Genomic DNA, 21,635 nt, shown 5'->3' on the forward strand with positions numbered 1-21,635 from the left:
TTTTAATCATAGCCTTTTCAACTAGTGGATGTTCTCCATACTATGACAATGAAACCTTTAGTCAGTGAAATCAAAGACAAGATGCTGCTCAAGGCATTTGAATGGCCTAAGTCTGTAGTCATCAGGATACCATTGAGCCCAACCCTGTTCTGTACTTGGGTGTTATCCTAGTCAATTCAGGCTGCTCTAACAAATACACTAGACTGGGTAGCTTATAAGCAACAGACATTTATTTCTCAACGTTCTGGAGGCTGGAAATCCAACATCCAGGGGCCGGTGTCATTCGGTTCTGGTGAAGGCCCACTTTCATGCTGTAGACTGCTGCCACTCTGTGTCCTCACATGGCATAAAGAGAGCTAGTATCCAGGCATGGTGGTGCAGGCCTGTAGTCCTAGCTACTCTGGAGGCTGAGGTGGGAGGATCACTTGAGCCTGAGAGGCGGAGGTTGCAGTGAACCAAGATTGTGCCACTGCACTCTAGCCTGGGTGACAGAGGGAGAGGATGTCTTAAAAAAAAAAAAAAAAGAATGCTTTTCTTGAGGCCGGGTGTGGTGACTCACACCTGTAATCCCAGCACTTTGGGAGGCTGAGGCGGGCAGATCACTGGAGGTCAGGAGTTCTAAGACCAGCCCAGCCAACATGGTGAAACTCCATATCTACTAAAAATACAAAAAAATTAGCTGGGTGTGGTGACGGGCGCCTGTAATCCCAGCTACTCAGGAGGCTAAAGCAGGAGAATTGCTTGTACCCGGAAGGTGGAGGATGCAGTGAGCCGAGATTACACCATTGCACTCCAGCCTGGGCGACAGAGTGAGATTCCATCTCAAAAAACTAAAAATAAGAGAGATAGCTAGCTCCCTAGCCTCTTCTTACAAAGGCACCAACACATTCATGAGCTCTACCCCTTCTTGACCTAATCACCGCCCAGAGGCTTCACTCCCAAATACTATCACACTGGTATGAACAGTTCAGTTTATGAATTCTAGAAGACACGAACATCCAGTCCATTGCAGATGTGATGGGAGTGACATTGGGATGCACGCCTTCCTGTTCCCAGATGGCACTCCATCCCCAGGACCAGCCCCAGTCTATCTCCAGTGCCTCCACCATTGTCATCATCCTTACAGGAATTGGCTGGCGCCTGCACTGTGCCTCACATTAATCAAGTAGAGTCACTGGGGTGTGCAGGTGCAGATGGAGGCACCTTTCACGATGCTCGATGGTGGTCTCTTGTTCCTCGGTAGCCTTACCCTGCCACTGCAGGGACCCTGCCTGCCAGTTCTCGAAAGCACCATCTCCCGGGTAACCCGCTGCCTCCAGGCAGTCCACCAGTCTTTACAAAAGAGCCACCATCCTGACGGGTGGCAACAGCACCTGCCTGCATGCACCTCTCCAGGTTAAAACCCTGAGAAACAACTTGCTTTCTGAAGGAAGTTAAAAAGCCGTCTGCTGTTGGTTTAACAGTACTTTCTTCAAACAGATACTGTAAAGATTAACCTCAGCCCACTCTTAAATCGATGCTCACAAAACTCCAAATTATTAGTCACAGTTAATGAACTTTTATAAAAATTGAGCATTCTTAAATAAGATCACAAATTCAATTTAAATATAGTACTTATGTCTTGTTGCAGTAACTGCCAAGATGGAACATTCTGGATTCCTGTGGCGTTTGTGAATGCATAAAGCAAGAAAAAAATGGTTAAGAAAAATAATAGTAATTGTAATTTTAAAATCTCAGGGGCCTAATGAGTGGAGAGTCTGTATCTATTCATTGGTAATAATTGTCTAATTACAACGGATTAAACATACAAATCACCCACATTTTATGCGAGACAGCACTCACAGAAATATTGCTGTGGTTTGCCTACCAGCGTCTCCCTCTCTTTCCCCTTCAGCTATAAATTGTGCTATTTTGGGGTAACAGACGGCATTCTGGGAAATGTCGAGGAACATAGTAACTAGTTGGTAGGGGATGAGAGACTTCAAAATGGCATTTTGAGTAGATTCCACTACGCTTCAAATAGCAGGCTGATTCAAACCATAACATGAAACATGGAAATACCATTTTATTCTGTTTTTATGAGGACTGAATTAAGTTTCATTTCAGTGAGTCACAAATTACTTAACATGCTGAAATTAAACTTAACGGCACTCATAAAATTGGGAGGGAATTGGGGGAAGTAACACAAACATTGTATATTTTTCAGCAAGCCCCTATAAATCAAGAGTCCCATCATTAATGATTCCTACTGTTGGCCTCCAGAAGGAAAGAAACTGGGATAATAAGTCTCTGATACACAACTGCATCTGGAGCTGCTGACATGCAAAGAGTGAGTCCAGCTGACACACGGCCTTGCCCGTTGGACAGTGGACAGACCCAAATGTACCTGAGACCCAGCTATGCTTGCCTTACTGGTTTGTGCACACTTGCAGCCAACATTCTCCAATTCAGTTCCTACTTGCTTGGTGTTGTAATTTGTATACATATCCTGGGCTTGATGAATACCAAGCCAAAACACCTTCAGGGCCTGTTGACTTTCAGTGGAGGAATCGCGTCTGATTAATCTGTGCTTCCCTATACCCTGGCCTAGAGGAAAGCCTTTAATTGCATATTGAAAGAAGAGACCAGGTGCAGTGGCTAACACCTGTAATCCCAACAGTTTGGGAGGCCAAGGTAGGCGGATTACCTGAGGTCAGAAGTTCGAGACCAGCCTGGCCAATATGGTGAAACCCCCGTCTCTACCAAAAATACAAAAGTTAGCCGGGCATGGTAGTCCATGCCCGCAATTCCAGCTACTAAGGAGACTGAGGCAGGAGAACTGCTTGAACCCGGGCAGTGGAGGTTGCAGTGAGCCAAGATCATGCCACTGCACTCCAGCCTGGGTGACAGAGAGAGATGCCATCTCAAAAAAGGAAAAAAAAAAAAAAAAAAAGTGGCTGGATGGATGGATTATGTGTTCTTAGGATTTCAGTGGTTCTGGAATCTGGAGCCCATTTCAATGGACCACTTTCATTGCCAGGAATTTATTGGCCTCCTATTTCGTGTCCAGAGATTATCTATAAGGCAGGTAGAATTACTGGGGAAGTTTAGGAGAATTCAAAGAGACCCTGGTCTCAGAGGACCCCCAGGTAAAGCAGAGGTAACAAGCCTGCAGGAAAGCGTGCCTGGCACTTGAGCCTGGGTTTGCATCTTCACAATGCTCCTCAAATACTGCCTTTCCCTGCACCATGACCCTGCAGCTGGCATCTCTAACGTGTGTTATTGTGGGTGCCAAACCTTTATGGAGAGCAGTGCCTGAAACCCGAAGGTCGTTCCCTGCACCCCTTTTTTCTGATTAACCTCCCATGACAACTTCTGGTTGAAGCAGGTAGACCAAGCCACATGTTCCTGCCTCTTCCATGTGGGACTCCACTAAACCAGCACAAACAGTGAAGGGAAGCAGGAGCCTCCAGGTGAAAGATCCCACCTCTTTCTGGACGACAGAAGTGGATGGAAGTGTCATGCAGGAACAAAGCAGCAGAGACCAGAGCTGGAAGAAGTGGAGAGTCGCAACTGAAAAGACAGCCCAACCAGAGAGTTGTGGGCTTGAGAATGGAGGGTCAGAAGTGAAGAGTGGGCTAAAAACAAGTCCGAGGGTGCATCGCCATGCTGACGGTGTCTGACCCCACCCCACACTCAGAGCTTGTCAGGTAAAATGTTAGGGAGCTGCTTTCCAGGGTCATGGAACGGACTGTTTGAGGAAACCCAGAGCAGGCAGGGAGGCCTCTGTGCTGAGGACGGCACCCAGCCTTCTGAGTGGGGGTAGAGGTCAGTTTCCCTCCCACTAGTCATGAAAGGAAACCTACCATGCAGCAGTGCCCAGCTTCAAATGTAGATCTCCTTCGGTTGGCCTTGCTGTTGCTTTTACTCAAATATGAGTGGGCAACCAGACATCATCTGCTATTTGAAGAAAACCAGCAGCATGAAGGAGAAAGACCAAGAAAAACAAACAGAAAAAACTGACCCTGGCAGAAAATTGAGATAATTATGGAATTCTCCGTGCAGCCAAACTATCAAGCAAGCATGCAGGGAAACTAATTTTGAGACACGGAAGAACTCAGAGATTCTATTTTCCATGCCTCCATTCTGCAGAAGTTACATGTAGTTTAGCAAAACAAGAATGAAGTCAAGAAAGAGGAAGATGGGCACTACAGGCCCTGGCGACACTCACCCAGGAACCCAGTCAATCCTGGAGTCATGGCTGCACAACTGGCCTAAAATCTTCCCTTGCTTAAAAGTCATTCAAGAAGTCAGTGGCCTCCCTCCAACAGAAGAGATAGGATGAGGCAGTAGTTGGGAGATAGCTAATAAGTGGAAGGAAGCAAGTACTGCTTATTCCAGCCAGAAAAAAACAAGTACCATCAAAACTTATGCAAGGAAGTCCCAATTCAAATATGAGAAAACTAAACTCCCCAGGCTGATAAGAGGTCATCATTTGTACGCACTTACTGAACACACATGTGCTTAACACCACACCAGCCACCGCGTGTGTCAGGGGATGGGGGAAGGCCAAGAATACTAAGAATTCTGAGACACAGTCCTCTATGTGCTTATGGTCGGTTAGGGAGATGACACATACTCACGTGAAAACCCAACGACCAGAGGTGAAGGCATGATTTAACAACCAAGAAGAGGTTCCGCTTAGACACAGCAGAAAACACATAGGGTGGAATTTCATTTTTTCCTGCATCAGGTATTTGTTGATCACATTCTGAGTGCTGCACACCATAGTGTGTGCTGGGCTTTCATTGGGGAGCAGGACCAAGAGGATCCCTGTCGCTGTCCAACATACGGACAGACCATGTCAGGTCACAAACATGATCATTCCAGAGATTGGTATGTGTGAAGAAGAAAGGAAAATAGCACCATAGAGAGACCTAGTGGGGGACTGTGGCTGAGGAGGACAGTGAGCAGGTGGCATGGCAGGACTCTTAGAGGAGACAGCCTTTGAGGAAGAGCCAACCTGGCAGAGAGTTGGGGGCAAAGAGCTCCAGGCAGAGGGAAGCAAGAGGGAGACGGGTGCATTCCAGCAACAGAGGAGGGCAGGGGCTGGCACAAAGGAGCCAGGGCCCAGGCAGAATTGATGCAGAGGAGTGAAGCGATCTTGTTATGGATAACTGATTCGAGTAGATCCTAGGAAATGAGTTAAGAGGCTATTCCAGCCGCCCACCTGGCTGAGGGGTCATTGATGGGGAGGGCCTGCAAGAGTGGGCTGGAGGGGGTTGGATTCACTGTGCATCTGGAGGGGGAAGAAGGGAGGTTGAGTTGGTGAGCAGCTGAGATGAGATCATGAAGGGTCTTAAATTCATATGTGTGAACATTTCTGATAGGCAGTGGGGATCTGTGGCCACAGATCTTATCTCTTTTATCGTGTGGAGATTAGTCTGGCTGCAGGCAGGAGAAAAATGTTCCCATAGTTCATGTCCTCAGTAAGGAGGGTGTAAACTAGGGAGTGGAGGAGAACATGGAGGAGAAGTAGGCAATAGAGGTTTTCAGGGGACAAAAAACGCAAGCTCACCAACTAACTGGGTACATCCCAAAATAGAAGAGCCAGAAATGGCTTGGAGGTTTCAGGCTAGGATACCTATCTGTCAGTTCCAAGACAGTGGCAGGGGATGTCCAACTAGAATTAAGAAGTCAGGCAGCTTTGGAGGAGAAGTTGTTGCATTGAAAGTCTGGAGAGGTTGCTCAGCAGAGGCTTAGTAGTGAGAGCTAGGGTGGAGTGAGGGAGAAGTGGGTTTAAGAGCTCTCTGCCTGAGAGTGATGGCTGAAATAAGGAGAAGGTGAAATTACCAAGAAAGCAAAAAAGCAGAAGGAGCAGGGAGCCCCCGGGGAGCTGCCTACTTTCAGGGAGTCAAAGAAGCAAGAGGATGGAGGAGTCTTCCAGGGGCTGGGAGGAGAATCAGACAGGAGCCATCCTTGGCCTCTGGGGCATCTTCAGGCATACGCTCTGGGGTGTCTGCTTGTTTCCACACTGGTGCCTCCCTCCGTCTTACATGTCTTTATTCCCAGGTTAGGCACATAACAGGCACCTGGATGAATAAATACATGTACAACAAAGACAGGGTGGGTGTTACACATGGCGGATGCTGAGAACAAGAGGTGAAAGATGAGACTGGAGACACATCTACTAGGTGTGATGACCAGGAGGCTGTTGTCACTGGTTATCTTCAACAGGGGCAAAGTTCTGGAGTAGAATCCAGGACTCAGACAGCCAAAGATGGACATTTCCCACTGTCCACGGCCCATCCTGTGCCCTCCTCAGCACACGGATCTGAGCACTAAAACTTTTCCAAGCACTTTTTGCATGTTTCACAAGAGCTGTCTTGACCAGTGAAGAACTTGTGCTTTTCCCACCATTCCATCCCATCCCATACCATCCCATGCCTTTAATATGCCATGGGGCATTGTTCCCTTGGTCCTTTGGTGTCACACACACCCTGATTTAGCCGGAGGCACAGGGCGCAACTGGCAAATGCTGGCCAGGAACTTGAAGGCCTGCTTTGAAAGCTGAGAAATGGGTGATGAAGATTCCTAGGAAAGTAACTAAGGATCACCAGGATAACATGGGAAGACTTGAGAGAGTTTATTGCCTGGAGTTTCCTCGGGCTTGGTCTTGTTGTTCTCTTGGAACACTAAGCCTCATAAATACTAGCATCAAAGCTCCCCTAATGTTCAGAATTAATGACTTCGGTTGTGTCCTATGGCAGTTTCCCTTTGAAAACCATCCCAGTTTCTGCCAAGGTTATAAGTTGCTTGCGCTGACTGAAACAATGGAAGAAAATGCCCTCGCTGACAGATTTTGTGGCTGTCGCCCATCAGCTCTTAGACTCACTGCTGTTCAGCCATGGACATCCCTGCATTCCCTGCCTCCAGATGCAGACAGCCTCTGAAATAACACCAAGTAGAGTGGGTAGAACCCACGAACCTGTCCCAGCCCCTGGATGGTCTCCAGAATTAACTGAAAGGGTAACCCTGTATGCATTCCTGTTTGTACCTGACCTGAAAAGCCCCCTTCTTTGGGGCCGGGGGAAACTGGACCAAATGGGGCATCTAGAAGCTGTTGAATCAGGAAACCTTAACTGAGGTGCAGGACAAGGAACCAGGCCTGAAGCCAGAGACTCACTCCTACCAAGCAAGGGTGTGGTTTGAAAATTATAGGAAGCCAGTGTAGGGAAGGTCTACAGCAGAGAGCACCTGAGATGAGAAAGCCCAGGTAGGAGCTAGAACAGGTCCCAGGAAAGAGGCCAGCAGGAGAGACCAGCTCTGTGGGCATTAGCCCTGTGGCCCTACCAGAAGCAAGTATGGAGACCATGCACTGGAGCTCTGAAGTGAAACAAAGCAACAGACACGTGGTTGCGCAGATCTGGTCTGGGCATTTGTTAATGCTGGGGAACATTTTCTGATCTTGGCTACTCTTAGCCCTACATATTCTTAGCCCCTATAATTTTTTTTTTTTTTTTTTTTTTTTTTGAGACGAACTCTTGTTCTGTTGCCCAGGCTGGAATGCAATGGCGCTATCTCAGCTCACTGCAACCTCCGCCTCCCGGGTTCAAACTACTCTCCTGCCAGCCTCCTGAGTAGCTGGGACTACAGATGTGTGCCACCATGCCTAGCTAATTTTTGTATTTTTAGTAGAGACGGGGGTTTCACTGTGTTGGCCAGGCTGGTCTTGAACTCCTGACCTTGTGATCCACCCACCTCAGCCTCCCAAAGTGCTGGGATTACAGGTGTGAGCCACCATGCCCAGCCAGCTCCTGTAATCTTTATACTGAGCAACTTGATAGCAGCTGGCTAGCAGTCCACATCAAGAATCCAGGCAGCCCTGCACCACGCTCTAGGCTCACGGTGGCTCATCACAGCTGGCTTCCCTCCAGGTCGCTACTGGATGGTCCGCACTGGCAAAGCATTGCAGTTGGTTGCCAGTTACCATCTGTGTCTTGATGTGTTACCTACATCTCCCCAGCCACCGTTAAGCCCACTCTTCTCCATTTGCTTCTTGCTGTCCTCTGGCCACTAAAGCCTTCGATTTTACCCTTTTCCTCTTTTTGTACTAACTTTGAACAAGTTTGATCTTTTATTCAAGTTCTGCCCTTTTTCAGATTTCATCATGGTAACTTTTAGACTCAACTTGCTCAGCTTTTAGAACATCTTAAAGTCTTCCCTGGAATCCGTCCAGTTATGCTATCATTTTTGGACAGAACAATAGTAATTTCCCATTAAATCTTTTTCAAAAAAATAAAAAGCTCCAAGGATGATACTTGAGGGTTTCTAAATATGAAGAGTATTCGCCTATTCCTTTGAGTAGCATGCCATGGTGCAGGGGTTCTCATCGCATGGCTGCCAGCAAGCAGCCTCAGCACCTCCTGGGAGCTGATTAGAAATGCATATTCTCAGGTGCACCCAGACCTGCTGGGTCAGAAACTCTAGGGCCAGGACACAGCAGTTTGTGTTTTAACAGCCCTCCCCGTGAGGCCGATGCACACTTAAGTAGGAGAACCGCTGCCATAACGAACAGAGGATGCTGATGTCTTTGGGGAGTTGTGGACCAGGCACTTGCCTCCAGGGATCCGCGTGCAGCCAACCTGGCACCCCAGGTGCTGCGCTTGCTCCAAGCCCTGCCTGCAGGTAGGAGTGCCTGTGAGGGGGAAGCACGGTGCTGCTTCTTGTCCAGGCATCACGGGAAAGGACTAGATCACCTCCACCAGGATTATCTTGGATCTTGATTTCTGGCTGTAGATTCCTTTGGAGTCTGAAGTGCCAATATGTAATCTGGGGTGCAAGGCAGTAGGAAAAACCCAGTTCTTGTTCTGGAAGCATTAGCTTTTCAGGGGGAAAATGTGGAGGGACATTTAGGCAATCTAGCTAGTAAATAAATACCCAATGTTTAGTATAAATTTAGGTTATTTTGCAGAATACAAAATTCTCACTTTTAAAAAAAAGAAAAAAGGAGTCCAAAACCTTTCTCTACTTTTTAGAAAACAGGCTGTGCTTCTCAGGCCCACCTAGGGTAGAGGCAGCCTCTCCTCTGCTCTCAGACGTGCCCTGTTAAAAAGGTTTGAGAGATAGGGCTCTTCGTAGACTAGCTCTCCCTACCTGAGAAAAGAGCGGCCCATGCCCAGCCCTGCCTGAATGAGCTGTGGGCATCCCTACCTTGGTAGAAAAGTCTGTGGTTTCCGTTGTATGTTCTAAGACTACTGGCTGTTTCAGCCAAGTTACAGGTGACCTCCACAGCCCAGAGGGGAAGCCCCATCATGAGACATTGTGGCTGCACCAGCTGGTGTGAGGGTTCGGGCTTCACTCCCTTCCCAGGGTCTCTGCCTCCAGGCAGTCAGGGCATCAGACCACAGTGTGACCTCCATGGGCACTTGTGCCTTCATGGGTCTCCCTCCTCCAGAACAAATACCAAAAAATACACTTGACAACTATGTGGGCAGAAAGACAAATATAATCCAGGTTGGATTCTGTGCATTTTTTTTTTTTTTTTTGTCTCCTGAATTAAAATATTTTCTTGGGCCTCTGAATGGATCAGGGCCCCAGGCTCCATGCCTGCCGCACCTCATGGAAAAGTTAGCCTTTCAGGGCCGCCTCTTTAAAATCCCTCTGAGTCTTAACCACAGAATAATGAGGTCTTCTGGTTCTTTAGAAAATCGGCTGTGATGGCATCATTGGGTCTGCAGCTAAAGAAGACAGATGCGGGGTCTGCAATGGGGACGGCAAGACCTGCCACGTGGTGAAAGGTGACTTCAGCCACGCCCGGGGGACAGGTGAGTGCTGGCCCAGAGGGCTGCTGTGGCTACAGTGTTTTGTGTCCTTTGCCTAAAGCTACTGATTGCAATCTTCCCTACATTTCATATTTAAGGGCTAGACAGTAGTGGATAGGTGACCTGGAACTTCAGTTTCATTTCTGAAAAGCAAGGAAGGACGTTTTAGCAAGAATGATGCCTTCAAGTTGCTTGTAGTGAATAGTTTGCCATGGACGGAAACAGCTCCCCACTTAGCCCGAGGTCCGTGAATCAGTGGTAACTGCCCTGTGCCAGGAGCTCAGCACTTCCTGGCAGCCCTCCTTCTGATGTGCAGGCAGAGAAGGTGGTAAACTTGCCAAATCATTTTACCTGTCGATGGAAGAGGTTTGCTCTGTGTCTGAATTTTCTGTTAGTAAAAGTACGATAGCATTGACATTTCTAAAACATGCATGAAGCCATATAGTCTGGAAAGTCTCAGGTGCCACTGCCAGCTGTGACTCCGGAGTACCCGAGCCTCCTGGTCCCCAGGCACAGACATCCCTCAGCACTGTCCCTAGAGAGGGACGCCAGGATTCGGTTGATGGGCCGCCTTCATCTTTCTGCTTGCACGTTTTTTGCAACTGCAGGCTGCTTTGTCCTACGTGGGACATGACTTTCTGATCTCCCATCCTGGAGGACAATGTTTAGGAAAGTGTCTGTGGTTGACACCTAGTGAGGGGAGCACCAGGCAGGCGAGCCACTGGGGAGGGAGCTCTGGCAGCCTTAGCGAGAGTCCACTCATCCCCCATGACCAGGAGAACTTGTGTTGGGAGGAAGGAGCTGAGAAACTTACTTTAATTTCCACAAGTTGCTTTGCAGAGAAGCTTTTCAGTTCCTTTCCACCTGACAAGAGAACAGAACCACATTTATGCCTCCCTGTCCCACAGAACAGCCCCATAAGGTGGGGCGTGCTCTCCTCTCTGCTTTTCTCTGTGTGGATAGGAAACCTGGTCTGGAAGAAGCGTTCCTTCTAGATGCCTGTGGGAAAGGCAACCTACTGCACCCACATTTTGCAGCACCCTGTGAAAGCAAAACCAGAGGAAAATGCAAATGCAAAATGAAATTTAAAAATGAAATTTCAGGTGGATTTTAAAGGCAGATAGCTAGTCAGCGAGGCACAGAGCTTAGTGTGAGAACCTGTGCCTGCCACGTCAATAGAGAAAGGAGAGGCAGGAGCAGGTTGGTTTGGGGGAAAGTGGCCTCCAGAGCTGCACTGTCCAGTTGAGCAGCTGCTGGCCCCTGGAGACGATCCAAACTGTAATTCATTAAAATGAAACCAACCTAAAAGTTCATCTTTCCGTCTCACTGGGCAAATTTTGAGTACTCTGTTGCCGCACATGGCCAGCAGCTCCTGTGTTGGGCAGCACTGGCGGAGAATATTCCCAGCATCCCAGAAGGTTCTCCTGGACAGCACGGCTCCAGAGCATTGCCCATTTCTGCTATTCATTTTGGCATACTTGATGCCATTTTCTCTATTGGTACCCCAGCTCCTGGGCTCCTGTGAGAATTTGACCTTGCCTATTGCAGCTGATTCAACATTTAGGAACAAAACTCCTGCAGTTGGTGAAGGGTTACTATTTATTGTTGGCTTTTCTTTTTTAATGGAAGCATTAGAACCCTTCATTTATTAAATTGAACATTGTACTGAGCTCCCATAAAGAGAACTGACTACAAGTGTGTGATTCTGTAGAAGACAAGTCAGGTACAGCCAGACCCACCCCCATCCCCAACCCTGGGCAACTCTGTATGTAGAACACAAAGGAAGGTTCTACCACACATCTAGCATAGGAGCTCACTTCTGAGATAACCCAGATTAAGGTCAAAAGTGGTCTTCCTTTGCCCAGACTCTGATCTGTATGCCAGCCCTTGATTTGGCCCAGGCAGACCCATTCATCTGACCACAGTAACATTCTCCTCTCCTGCTCACCCCTTTCCCTTCTCCATCCACCCCAGCCTGGGCCACATCCCTGTCTAGAATGTGAGGTCAGACCCCTATGGCCATGACAGTGAGTCCCTCATGGAAGGATAGACCATACTGAAGCCTCCCTGGGTAACTCCTCCAACCCCGGCTTGCAGCCTAGCCTGTGTCCTTCCAGCTGCCAAGGCACAGAAGCCTTACCAAACCTTCAGACAAAAATAAGCACACGTTCGCTTCACCTACCTGGACTGTCATTCTGAGTGATTGCCAGTTGTCACACATTCATTTTAAGGTACACAGCACTTTTTTGTTTTTTGTTTTTTGTTTTTTGTTTTTCAAATCCTCACAGCTGGAGTCTTTGAACGTGAGCCTCTATCAATATGGATTCTGTATATTGAAAATCTGCCTGCAGTACTCATTTGCACATGAATGAGTCACTGGCTGCCTTTCTAGTATAGTTTCATTCAACACAAACCTGTCATCATGGTCTGACATATTGGAATGCACTTAGACAGAGATACAAATGGTTACCCCCAAGCCCATTCATGCAATGATTATTTATGCAGCATGACTACATTTTAACCAGTAGGTATACAGAAATAAGTTATTGTCCCCACCTCAGGTACAGTTGAGGGAGGAGACCCCTGGGCAAACCGACAGCATTAGCCTATGTGAGCATGAGGTGGAGGCAGCCCAGCAGGCATGTTGTGGGACCCCAAGTTCTGGTGGGGCACCAGACTTAGTCCTCCAAAAGATGAGGGTAGCCTCTAGCACTAAAGGACAAGTAGAAATCAGTTGATAATGGGGGTAGCAGGAGGACACTTCAGGCTGAAGGGGAAACATATCCTTGTGAGACCCAGCATGGAAATCATAGAAAGACCCCAGGTCAAGAGGCATCTTGGTGACGCCAAGCGCAGCTGAGTGGGTGGATTCACCAGGCCTATCAGTTTAGATAGGAAGGTAACTTTCATCTCTGCTCGCTTCTAAAGAATGAGGGAAGGAGGAATGCCTTATCACCCTTCAGCGTGAATATCAAAGAGAAACTCCACACCAGAAAGATAAAACGGAATCAAATGCTGGATTTTTGCCCAATTTTACGAAGTCCTGACCCCTGCCTGAACTCCTGTGGGTCCTCTTACCAAAGTTCCTGAGCTGAGAATCCAGGGCAGACCCATGCGTGGCAAAGCGTCCAGCCCAGCAGAGCCAAATCTCCCTCTCTGTCATGAGAGGTCCCAGTGTGGCGCCAGGGGAAGTGGCGTCCTGAGTGTAGGATGTTTATCGCCCTCCAGCCTGTTGCTTCCAAACTTTGAACAAATGAAGTCCTCAGCTACTTATCTATGGAAGGAATCAACTCAACTTGGCTATCATATTGCTTTTCTGATGGATGGGCTTCAAAATGCTCATGCCTTGGGCTGGCTTAAGACAGTTGAGTTATCTGAACCTAGTAATCTGAGTGTTCTTGGTAGGATGCTTTCATTTCATTAAATTGCCATTTTAACAATATTATCTTTATTCCACCCTGCTCCTTGGCACTGAAAAGGTGGCTGGTCAGTCTCCAGGTGACCGGCCCATGGGCTGCCAGGACGCACCTGGACTGAAGTCCTCACTGAGAACCAGCCAAGGATACCTGTGGGCGTTGGCTCTCTTTGCTCTTTGTTCTTGCAGAGAATCTTTTCACATAATCAATCCTTAAAAGAAAGGGTGGGGTGAGGATCCCTTCTGAATGTGGATAGATCTGTGTGTCACACATCTGTTCAGTAATTTCCTCTAGAACCCCTGCCACATGCCAGGTTCCATGCTCTGTTTTGTTTGGGGTGTGGAATCTCGTGGGGGCGGAAATTCACTGCTATGGGCTGATAGTACAAAATGAGGCTTCTTTACACTGTGATGAAGAATCATAAAATGTGCACATAAACCAATTACAACATATTTCTTTTTCTCAGTTAAGAATGATCTTTGTACGAAGGTATCCACATGTGTGATGGCAGAGGCTGTTCCCAAGTGTTTCTCATGTAAGATGTTGGATGTTACGTGTTGTCCCAGCAGTGACATGCTTGGTGTGGCTCTTGCCTGGCTCATATACCTGAGTGTTTTCTGAATAGAATCGATGGGAATAAGTTGTGTGCGAAGCCATGGATAAACGCAGAGGCCATTAAATGCTTACATAAACTGACGTTGAAGACTGATGACCATAAGAAAAACTATAGGATGAAACAAAATTTAAAGCTATAAAAGATAGAGTCATGGGATCAAGAGCCCAAATAGAAACATACCCTAGCATGCTGGGGGTGAGTTTTCTTTCCCCTCAAGCACACCTGGTGCTCTGGCAGAAAATACCGAGGCATGCCAGAGAATTTAGCCTTAGCTGGCACCTTCCTCCATGGAAAAATTTTCATATTTCAGGACTGGTTTCCCTATGGGCAGAGGGGCATTTGGTAACATGCTTCTGGTCTTCATTTGTCTACGCTGGCCTCCCATTGTGAGGGGCGAACTAAGGCACAGTTTAGCCTCATGGGCTTCCCAAACAATGAGTTCTTTTCAGTTAGACGCAGGAACAACCTTTAGGGAGAAACATAAGATAGTAATATTCTTGTGAACAACTTTTGTAACAAGAGAAAACCATAACAAATGCCTCTCCAAACATTTTATGGTCTATTTACAAAACAGAAAAGAACTCTGATTTTGGGGGAAAGAGTCCAGGTACACATAGCCAGAGTTTTACCTCTAGTCCATCATGGTACCTTTTCAGTCCAATGGTTTTCTTCCAAAGATGGTTAATGCTCCTGAAAACATGAGGGAAAATGGGAGCCCCAAATCATCTAACAGCAAGTCTACTCGAGAAATTCAGACAAAAATGATTTCACAGGGAAATTGCTCATAGCCTAGTAATAGTAACTCTAGAAGATTTGAGACAGGTTAAAGGTCAGCATCACTTTGAAGTTCCTTCTTACTACTGGTCCTTAGGGCAGAAATGGCATGTTCTCCTGGAACCATGGCAAAGGCATTGGATTTTATCCATGGCTTCCTCATGAAACCAAATCATGTTCCTGTAACTGATTTCTCCTGCTTGGTGGCTGAAGCTAGAATGGGAAATCACTCCAAAGATAAAGCCTTCCTACCTTACCTAAAATGTGAATCTGTCTTGTAAATTCTGAGAGTAAATCCTACCTCATAATTATTCTTCATGCTTGCAGTGTGGTGGTATCTGGCATCCACATCGTGGGGTGTCTGGCCTGAGAGACGCCAAGAAGCTTTGGGACTTGGTGATGGTACTCTTTCCCTTCCTGGTGGCTCTTCACACATGCCTCAGGTGGAAGCTCTGGGTCAGAGCAGGGGTTGGAGGACTGTGAGCTTGAGGCAGTTTCCCTGGTTTGTGGACAGAGGGCCTGCCTTTCAGTTCAGGGACTTTTTCGTTGGTTCATTTTTTTTTTTTTTTTTTGAGACAGAGTCTCACTCTGTCACCCAGGCTGGAGTGCAGTGGCACGATCTCAGCTCACTGCAACCTCCCCCTCCTGGGTTCAAGCTATTCACCCCGCTCAACCTCCTGAGTAGCTGAGATTATAGGCACGTGCCACCATGCCTGGTTAATTTTTTGTATTTTTTAGTAGAGATGGAGTTTCACCATGTTGTTCAGGCTAGTCTTAAACTCCTGACCTCATGGTCCACCCGCCTCAACCTCCCAAAGTGCTGGGATTACAGGCGTGAGCCACTGCGCCTGGCTGGGTTCTTTTTATCACGAACAGAGAAACTTGTCCGAACGGTTAGCAGAGTGCATACATAAGGACTGCCCTGCACTGAGAGGTCACCTGAGGGTGAGGTCACGCTCACTTGAGTAGCAAGTCCGTCCTGAACTGCTTTTCATCAGCCCCTCCACCAGGGGCACATGAGAAAAGACAGAAAACAGATGTCTTTTCACTGTTGCATCTTGTGCCAAAGTTAAGCTTAAAAATAGATATGGATACCATGCATCAGCTGCAAAGGTACCTTGCTGTGGAATGAGGGAAAGGAACTGATCAGGGCCCAATCAGTTCTGTCGGATTCTGCAGATTGGTGATCCCAATGCCAAGGTTTGTTAGTTGCAAAAGATTCCATACAACAGCAGCTTCTTTCAGGAACAGCTCATCCCCCACAAGCAGATCTTGTTTCTAGGCATGTTTGGTAGTTGGAGTGGAAATTCCTCTGAAAAAGATTCTGATCACTTTGACCCTGAACAACTTTTGTCTCAGTTTTTGACATTTTACTGCCTTACATGTCTGGAATCCAATCACCGTTGAAACTCCCCAGAAGGAATGGATTTCTCTAAGAGAGACTTGCTGTAGAATATTTTGTGCCATAATCCTAAAAGCTGGTTTTCTTGTGGCCAGAATTTTTCAGTAGAGAAGCTTTCCTAGAGCAAAGACAATTTTTAATCAAGAAACCTCGTCCTCACCCTAGAGCCATCGGAGGGGAAGGGACCGTGTGCCAGCTGCTCTGGCAAGCCAGCGTCACTATTCCCAAGTCAGATGTGGTTGGAAAGGGTCATACTAGATGACCACACAACTGCCTGGGGATCAGAGCACAATAGTGAGGCACCTGCTGCCCTCAAATTAGACTTTGTGTACATTTGTGAAGTCTCTCCAGACATCCTGCAGGACATTTATTTGTAAACATCCTAGACTAGATCTATGGCAACCATGCCAAGACATTTGCTGTCAAGGCTGAAGGACACTGCTAAACTTTCTGGCTGAGAAACTTTCTTTCTGGCTGATTGAACATGTGGTTGTTTTCTTGTCTTCCCAAGATCACCTGAAAATGAATGAAAAGTCAGTTTTTGAAAGGTTTAGGGAGAACAAGCACATCTCAGGTGGAAGTTCATCTGTGGATGGAATGGAATGAATATACTTGGTTTTGCTGCAATAAACAAGCAAACAAAAGTAATGTAAACGTGCTTCCCAGATCTCAGTGGCTTAACACAAAAGTCTGCTTCCAGCCCCTGCTGCTTGCCCACTGTGGGTCGGCAAGAGGCTCTGCATAGTGAGGTCACTCCTGGAACTAGGCTGGCAGAGACTTTATCTGTTCACACGCTGCCACAGTCACCTTGGCCAGGAAAGGGAGTATGGCAAACCAGACCCTGATGTGCTTCAGGCTCCTGCGGGGAAGAGACATACCTCATTTTCACTCACATTTTACTGTTCGAAGTCACATGGTCACATTTTACTGTTCAAAGTCACATGGTCACACACGTTTAAGTGGGTGGTGAAATGTATTACTTCCATATTTCCAGAGAAAAACTTGGAAATATTTGCGGCCAGCACCATAACACAGCGGCCCTAGGAGTTTTACCACAACACAGCACCTCTAGGAAACACCTCTTCATTCTGGTATTTTGGTTGCCAACACAGCAACAGCTCCCTGCACCCAGCAGAAAGCCAATCCTGAGAGTAAACAAATCCTGTGCATCCCCACAGGAAACCGCCCAGCTGCCTGGGTCTTGAAGGAGAGTCTGCAACATGAATGAGAAAAACCAAGATAAACTGGAAAAAATAAATAAAAAAAAAGAAAAGACTAACGGAAAAAGTAACTCAAATAATAGAGTTCAAATTCTCTAATAACTATTTGTAGAAAGATTTAAGATGATATTGTAGCCACAAAACAAGAACAGAATGCCATGGGAAGGAGTAATCAGAAAACAAAAAAATAGATCTCAAAAATTAAAAATATGACTATCAGACCACCCTGAGCAACATGGCGAAACCCTGCCTCTACAAAAAATACAAAAAAATTAGGCAGACACGGTGGTGTGTGCCTGAAGTCCCAGCTACTCAGGAGGCCGGGGTGGGAGGATTGCATGAGCTGGGGTGCAGGGGCAGAGGTTACAGTTAGCTGAGGTCATGCCACTGCACTCCATCCTGGGTAACAGACTGAGACCCTGTCTCAAAAAAAAGAAAAAGACTATCAAAATCATGCAATAAGGCCAGGCACGGTGACTCATGCCTGTAATCCCAGCACTTTGGGAGGCCAAGGCGGGCGGATCATGAGGTCAAGAGATGGAAACCATCCTGGCTAACATGGTAAAACCGTGTCTGTACTAAAAGTGTACAAATTAACCGGGCGTCATGGCACATGTCTGTAGTCCCAGCTTATTGGGAGGCTGAGGCAGGAGAATTGCTTGAACCCAGGAGGCAAAGATTGCAGTGAGCCGAGATTGCACTGCTGCACTCCAGCCTGGGCAACAGAAGCAAGACTCTTGGTCTCAAAAAAAAAAATGCAATAAAAGCGAAAAAACAACAAATGATAGACTGACAGTTTTTGCAACATGTCTAGTAAGTAAAGAGTTTGAGTCCAAAAATATCAAATTATAGTAATATATGTTACACACATTTTTTAAACTACTGCATCTCAACTAAATAAAAGATGGTAGAAAAATGGACAAATCTTAAGAACAAGGCCATTAACTGAAAAGGGAAAACAAATGGTCAATAAGTATATAGGACACTGAGCCTCATTGGTTATCAGGGAAATGCAAATTAAACTTATGACAATATCTTTTTACCAAATGGATTAGCAAATATTGAGAAGATTGATCTTGTCAAGTATTTAGAAATCTTTGAATAACCATTTACTCTCATATAGTGTGGATTGGCTTAAATAGTATTTAAACCAAGGTCAACTTAGCAGTGCCTGTGTTTGACTCAGTGATTCTCACACTAGCTGACCTGGTAGGACATTATATTTATGCACAAGAAGACATGTACAAAGCCATTCATAGAAGTGTTATTTCTTTTCTAAGCAGCTTTAAAAAGATATAATTCACATGCCATATAATTCCCCCATTTCAAGTATGCGATTCAATGAGTTTTGGCACATGCACAGGGTTATGCAGCCATGTATTAGGGTTCTCTAGAGGGACAGAACTAATAGGAGATACACACATACACACATATATATGGGAGTTTATTAAGTAGTGTGTGTGTAATGTGTATATCTGTGTGTATGTATGTATGTGTGTGTATATATAGGGGAGTTTATTAAGTATTAACTTGATCACAAGGTCCCACAATAGGCTGTCCACCAGCTAAGGAGCAAGAACCAGTCTGAGTCACAAAACTGAAGAACTTGGGGTCTGATGTTCGAGGGCAGGAAGCATCCAGCATGGGAGAAAGATGTAGGCTGGGAGGATAGGCCTATCTCTCCTTTTCATGTTTTTCTGCCTGCTTTATATTTGCTGCAGCTGATTAGATTGTGCTCACCAGATTAAGGGTGGATCCGCCTTCCCCAGCCCACTGACTCAAATGTTAATCTCTTTTGGCAACACCCTCACAGACACACCCAGGATCAGTACTTTGATCCTTCAATCCAATCAAGTTGACGCTCAGTGTTAACCATCACAAGTCCACCCCTTGTCAACTTGAACCCAGCCACATCTTCTGAAATCATACATAATCTTCAAATAAAGACAATAATAAGGTCATAATTACCCCTAACATAATACAGCTATCCTTTGTACAACCGGAAACACACCCATCCCCAACCCAAATACTATTACATAAAGTTAACAATACTTATATGCTTATATGAAGTCAATAAATCTTATGTCACATGACAAAGGAAAAGAAAATAAAGATATTTTCTTAGTATAAGTGTATACATGCTCAAACATGTTTTTAGCAAAAGAAGGAGGAAATACTCATGACAATTACAGTCTTCGTGTCTGCAGCTGGTCACGTGGTCGTAGCTGGTATCGATAACTACCTTTCTCTACTACCCATTCTGTGTTCCCTTTGCCTTCAGCAAGCACCTCAGCAGGTCGTGGGTTTTTTCCTGGTGGAGTGACCCAAACCTTCATTCCTGAGGGGTCTGGGCCATTGTCATCCTGCCTGGATTGGGCTGTTGTAGTTTCCCATTGACCTTAATCACAGAGCATGGTAATACTAAGGGACGCCCTAATGGATCTCCTGTATTCCATGTGTACTCTTCCTTACCTCCATTGTGGAGTAGTAGACTGATTTCATCTTGATAGTCCAGGTCAGTCACCCCAGCCAACACTGTAACTCCCTTCTTAGCCTGTTGACTTAAAGGTAGGAGGAGCCCAAAGTGTCCAGGTGGGTACCAATCTTCCAGTTTAATTAAATCATTGTGTCTCCTGGTAGCAGCATTCCTCCCTCAGGAACTAAGATCTCTAGGCCAGCAGAATATAATGTCAGGGAAACAGGAAGCAAAAATTTTGCTAGAGGATCACTAGGGGTGATGGTAAGTGGTATCACTTCACTTCCACCCCTTGATTCCTGGACCTGTGAATCCTGGCTATGGGAGAAACAGTACCATATATTGGATGCTGATTCAGAGCATACATGGCCTGCTGGAGAACTTTGCCCCAGCCCTGCAAAGTATTGTCACCTAGTTGGCGTTGTAATTGTGACTTCAAAAGGCCATTCCACCGTTCTTTCTAGCTTCTTCAAGATGATGGAGAACATGGTAAGACCAGTGAATTCTGTGAGCATGAGCCCACTGCCACACTTCTGTAGCTGTAAAGTGAGTGCCTTGGTCAGAGGCAATGCTGTGTGGAATGCTCTGTGGATAAGGCATTCTGTGACTCCACAGATGGTAGTCTTGGCAGAAGCATTTCATGCAGGATAGGCAAACCCATATCTGGAGTAAGTGTCTAGTCCAGTGAGGACAAACCACTGCCCTTTCCATGATGGAAAAGGTCCAATGTAATCAACCTGCTGAATGGTGCCATATCACCACAATCATTCCCAAAAGAAACCCCATGCTCGGTAGCAGTCATTCCCCATCACCCTCTTAAGCCCTAGGCAACCACTCATCTAATGTCTATATGTACAAATTTTTCTATTCTGGATATTTCATGTAAATGGAATCATATAATATGTGGTTCTTCCTGACAGGCTTTTTCCCTTAGCACAGTATTTGCAAGTCATCCATGTTGTCACATATATCAATGCTTCTTTTTATTGCCAAATACTATTCCATTGTTTGGCTATATCATAGTTTATAAATACAGTCATTGGTTGATGGGTATTTGGATTGTTTCCACTTTTTTGGCTATTAGGAATAACGCTGATATAAACTTTTGTGTACAGGTTATCATGTGGACATGTTTTCATTTCCCTTGTGTATATACCTGGGAGTGGAATTGGTGAGTGATAATTCTGTGTTTAACTTTTGGAGTAGCTACTAAACTCTTTTCCAAAGTGGCTGCACCACTTTACGTTTCTGCTAGCAATGAATGGGGGCTACCATTTCTCCATGTTCTCTCCAACTTACTATTTTTTGTTAGAGTCATCCTAGTGGGCACAATGTGGTATGTCCTTGTGGTTTGGGTTTGCACTTCCCTAATGACTAATGTATCATTAGCATCTTTTCATTTGCTTGTTGGTCATTCATATATCTTTTTTGGGGAAATGCCTGTTAAAATCCTTTGCCCATTTTTAGATTGGATTGCCATTTTCTTCTCGAATTGTAAGCTTTCTTTATATATTCTGGATGCAGTTCCTTTATCAGACAAATGATTTGCATAGATTTTCTCACAGGGTATGAGTTGGCTTTTCACTCTCTTGATGGTATCTTTTGAAACACAAGTTTTCAGTTTTGATGTAATGCAGTTAATCGATTTTTTCTTTTGTTGCTTGTGCTTTTGCTGCCATGTCTAAGAAACCATTGCCTAATTCAAGGTCACAAAGATTTACTCCTATGTTTTCTTCCAAGAAGTTTCTAGTTTTAGCTCTGATATTTACATCTGTGATCCATTTTTGAGTTAATTTTTTTGTGTGGTCTGAAGTAGGAGTACAACTTCATTCTTTTGCATATGGATATCCAGTTGTCCCAACACTGTTTGTTGAAGACTGTTCTTTCCCCGATGAATATTCTTGGCACCTTTGTTTAAAAAAAAAAAT

General features: G+C 45.8%; 1 protein-coding gene across 2 annotated transcripts in view; it reads left to right on the forward strand.

The window, feature by feature from the left end:
- The window catches only part of ADAMTS17 (ADAM metallopeptidase with thrombospondin type 1 motif 17), a 367,322-nt gene that overhangs the window by 233,516 nt on the left and 112,171 nt on the right, over nt 1-21,635 (forward strand). For both annotated transcript variants that reach the window (XM_033188835.1, XM_033188836.1), the window contains one exon: nt 9,686-9,806. In XM_033188835.1, coding sequence (XP_033044726.1) covers nt 9,686-9,806 — 121 coding nt within the window. The remainder of the gene's footprint in view (nt 1-9,685; nt 9,807-21,635) is intronic.

Source organism: Trachypithecus francoisi, unplaced genomic scaffold (genome assembly GCF_009764315.1).
Source record: "Trachypithecus francoisi isolate TF-2019V2 unplaced genomic scaffold, Tfra_2.0 Lachesis_group3, whole genome shotgun sequence".
In the NCBI taxonomy this organism is placed as follows: domain Eukaryota; kingdom Metazoa; phylum Chordata; class Mammalia; order Primates; family Cercopithecidae; genus Trachypithecus; species Trachypithecus francoisi.